General features: G+C 70.2%; 1 protein-coding gene across 1 annotated transcript; it reads left to right on the top strand.

Moving 5' to 3' along the window:
• Window positions 1–843: 843 nt before the first annotated feature.
• On the top strand, window positions 844–1,452 carry AURANDRAFT_62383 (hypothetical protein; the record flags this gene model as incomplete). Its single annotated transcript, XM_009036227.1, has 1 exon — window positions 844–1,452. One exon carries the CDS (start codon window positions 844–846, stop codon window positions 1,450–1,452), a length of 609 nt encoding a protein of 202 aa, XP_009034475.1.
• Window positions 1,453–3,242: the final 1,790 nt, after the last annotated feature.

Genomic DNA, 3,242 nt, shown 5'->3' with positions numbered 1-3,242 from the left:
CGCCGAAGGAGTAGTGCGCGTCGAGGAAAAAGGCCACGGGGCCATCCGGTAAACCGCCGCCCGCGAGTAACTCGCGAAGCGCCGCGCCCGACGAGCCGAGCACGCACGCGACGCGAGGGGCGAAGCGGTCGACGCAGTCCGCGTGGAGAAGAGGGTCGAGCTCCACGGAGTAGACGTTGTCGAAGTGCTCGACGAAGAAGGCCGCGCCGAGGCCCCGGTGGTAGCCCGTCTCGACGACCGTCGCGATGCCGCCCGCGCGGGCGACGAGGACGTCCTTGTCCGCGGCCCGGGCCTTGAGGTCGCGCGCGGCGTCGTCGTCGACGGCGGACGTGAGAGTCGCGTCGACGGCGCCCGCGGCCGCGCGGTGGAAGGTCTCGAGGAACGCGGCCCGCTCCGCGGCCTTGCGCGCCGCGGAGCCCCAGATTTTCCGCCGCGCGCGCTCGCGCGCCGCGGCCTGCCTTTCGGCGAGCGGCGCCGCGAGCCGCCGGACGACGCACGCCGCGTCTTCGCAGCCCTCGCCCCGCTGGGGCAGCGCGTCGGCGATGGACCAGAGGAACGCCTCCGCGTCGGCGTCGACGCCGACGCGGAACAAAATCTCGCGGCCGTCGACGAAGACCGGGAGCTCGACCTCGCGCTCGACGGCGCCGGCGCAGAGCGGGGCCAGGGCGCCGCAGAGGCCCGCCGCGTCGTCGGCGCAGTGCGCGTCGAACTCCGCGCAGACGTCCGGAGGCGCCGCCGCGCCGAGCGCGGCGGCGCACCACAGCGCAAGCTTGAGGCGCATGCTGCCCCCCTTCAAGAACGCCTTCAAGGCTTCAATAATCGGAGTAACATCGGGGAGCGCCGATGGTCATCCTCAGCTCCGATGAGCGGTTCGCGGATCCCCCGCTGTCGGCCACGGCCTACTCCTGGCGCCAGGACGACTCCTGGAAGACGGACAAGCACCTCTGCCTGGAGAAGGTGAAGGAGAACGGCCTCTACCTCGCGACGGCCGCCGAGGAGATGCGCAGCAACCGGCGCATCGTCCTCGCGGCCGTGAAGAGCGACGGCCACGCGCTCAACGTCGCGTCCGAGGCGCTGAAGAACGACGAGGAGATCGTCTTCGCCGCCATCGAGCAGGACGGCGACAGCCTGTCCTTCGCCGGCGACACGCTCCGGAACCGCAAGGACGTCCTCGAGGCCGCGCTCGGGCGCCCGTTCCTGACCAAGGAGGAGATGGACCAGGCCGCGCGGGAGACGGAGAAGTACTGCGAGAAGTTCGAGACCTGGGAGTGGAAGCAGGGCGTCAAGAAGGCCCTCGAGGAGGCCGGCTTCCCCCAGCGGTCCAACGAGATCGACTACAGCTCCTGGAAGGACAAGTACAAGCCCCAGGTCAAGGGCCGCCGCCACCTCAAGAACAACTTCGAGGACGGCCTCGAGGAGGAGGAGACCAACGGGTTCGGGGGCGACGAGTGAGCGTTAAAGCTTCGCGTAACTGCAACAACGGGGGCAGCCCACAAGGTGAACTCCCCTTGCCCTCGACGCTGGGCAGCCGATTTCTGAGCGCGCCGCCCGCCGCCGCGCCATGGCCGCGATGGCGAACGAGCCCAAGGAGTATCCCGACGAGTCGATCCCCTACAAGGGCGAGGGCGCGGCGCTCTTCGGGGCGGAGATGAAGCTGTTGGGCCCGGCCCACGCGGACTACGACGACCTGCCGCGCCACGAGATCTGCCAGGGCGTCGAGTACCACACCGTCGCGCGCGAGTGGCGCTTCCGCTTCACGGGACGCGACGCACATTTTTCCGGCGTCCGCAGGAGTCGAAGCGATGCGCGACCGTTCCTTTCGTAGTCCTGCACGGCGGCCCAGGAGTACTTGACGACGATGTGGCCGAAGATCCGCGCGATCCCGGGCCTGCGGCTCGTGCACCGCTGGGTCCAGGGCCACATCTGCGCCAAGACGGACACGGGCTACTTCAAGATCATCGTCGGCCTGCTCAAGGACGACTTCGACGCCTGGGAGAAGGCCGGCTTCGAGCCGGAGCACGAATACATGACGCACATGTCGAAGTCCGCGCTCATCGACATGGTACGGTGCGGCGTCCCCTTTCGTCTTTTGTGCGTCGTCGACCGTTTTTTCTTCGCAGCTCGACGTCCAGACCTACACGTACCACCAGCTCTCCGACTGCGAGCACGCGTACGAGGGCAAGTTCAGCACGGCGCGCGCCCGCGTCGACGGTTCGCCGCGCGGCCGCCTCCTCGGTCGTTCGGACTTTGGCGATTTCGTAGGCCTTCGTCGACGGCTTCGGCGACCGCATGCCGCACGTCGCGTGGAAGGTCTGGTTCGACACGGTCGTCCGCGAGTACCGGCTCAAGTGGAACGGGTCCATGAAGGCGCTGGCCAAGGTGCAGAAGGTCGTCGACGAGTACCTGCCGGAGATGGGCGACGAGGACGGCTTCAAGTGGGCCCACCGCGTTGTCTGCACGGAGAAGTTCGAGTACCGGCTCCTCGTCCAGCTCCACGAGTACGTCTTCGGGTCCTGGCAGCTCAAGGACTACGACCCCGAGGAGGACTTCCTCGACGACCTCAAGGCCATCGACCACGTCACGGACGTGGAGACGTCGAACGCGACGCTCCAGCCCTGCTGGCCCGAGATCCCGACCAAGGTCGAGGAGCCCTGCGCCCACTGCAACCAGGACCTCCCGAAGCCGCCGCCCATCAAGCCCAAGAACAAGAAGCCCCCGAAGAAGAAGAAGGAGGAGGCCTTCACGCCCTTCTAGCTAAGAGGCCCCGACGTCGACGCCGCCGCTCCGGGGAGGCCGACGCTGCCGTCGATGGTGCCGCGTCGCGCGCGTCGCTTTGAGTGAGCGCTCTCGAATCGAGAGGGGGCGAACCCACGCACCGTCGCCTTGGATCCGCAGCGTTCGACTCGCGGGGGACCTGCCCGCGCGGCGCGCCGGGGCCGGCGTCCATCGTCTCGGGGCCGCGCCGGCGGACGGTGCGCGCGCGCGGGGCAGCCTCGCCGGCGGCGGGGCAGCCCGCCGGCTTTCGCCATGGCGACGCGCGAGGAGCTCGTGGCCTACGTGCGCCTCCTCGAGTCGGCGCTGAGCCGCTGCGGCTACGCGCAGAGCGACCTTCTGGTCCTGCGGCAGCAGGTGCGCTCCGCGCACGCGGGCCGCGCGGCCGCGGCGCGCGGCGCGCCGCCGGCGCCGCGGGCGCCGGCGCCGCCGGGCGACCGGCGCGCCGCGGGCGCCGCGCCGGCGCCGGC

The sequence above is a fragment of the Aureococcus anophagefferens genome, assembly GCF_000186865.1.
Source record: "Aureococcus anophagefferens unplaced genomic scaffold AURANscaffold_4, whole genome shotgun sequence".
Lineage (NCBI taxonomy): Eukaryota > Pelagophyceae > Pelagomonadales > Pelagomonadaceae > Aureococcus > Aureococcus anophagefferens.
This window is presented reverse-complemented; position numbering and strand designations above follow the sequence as displayed.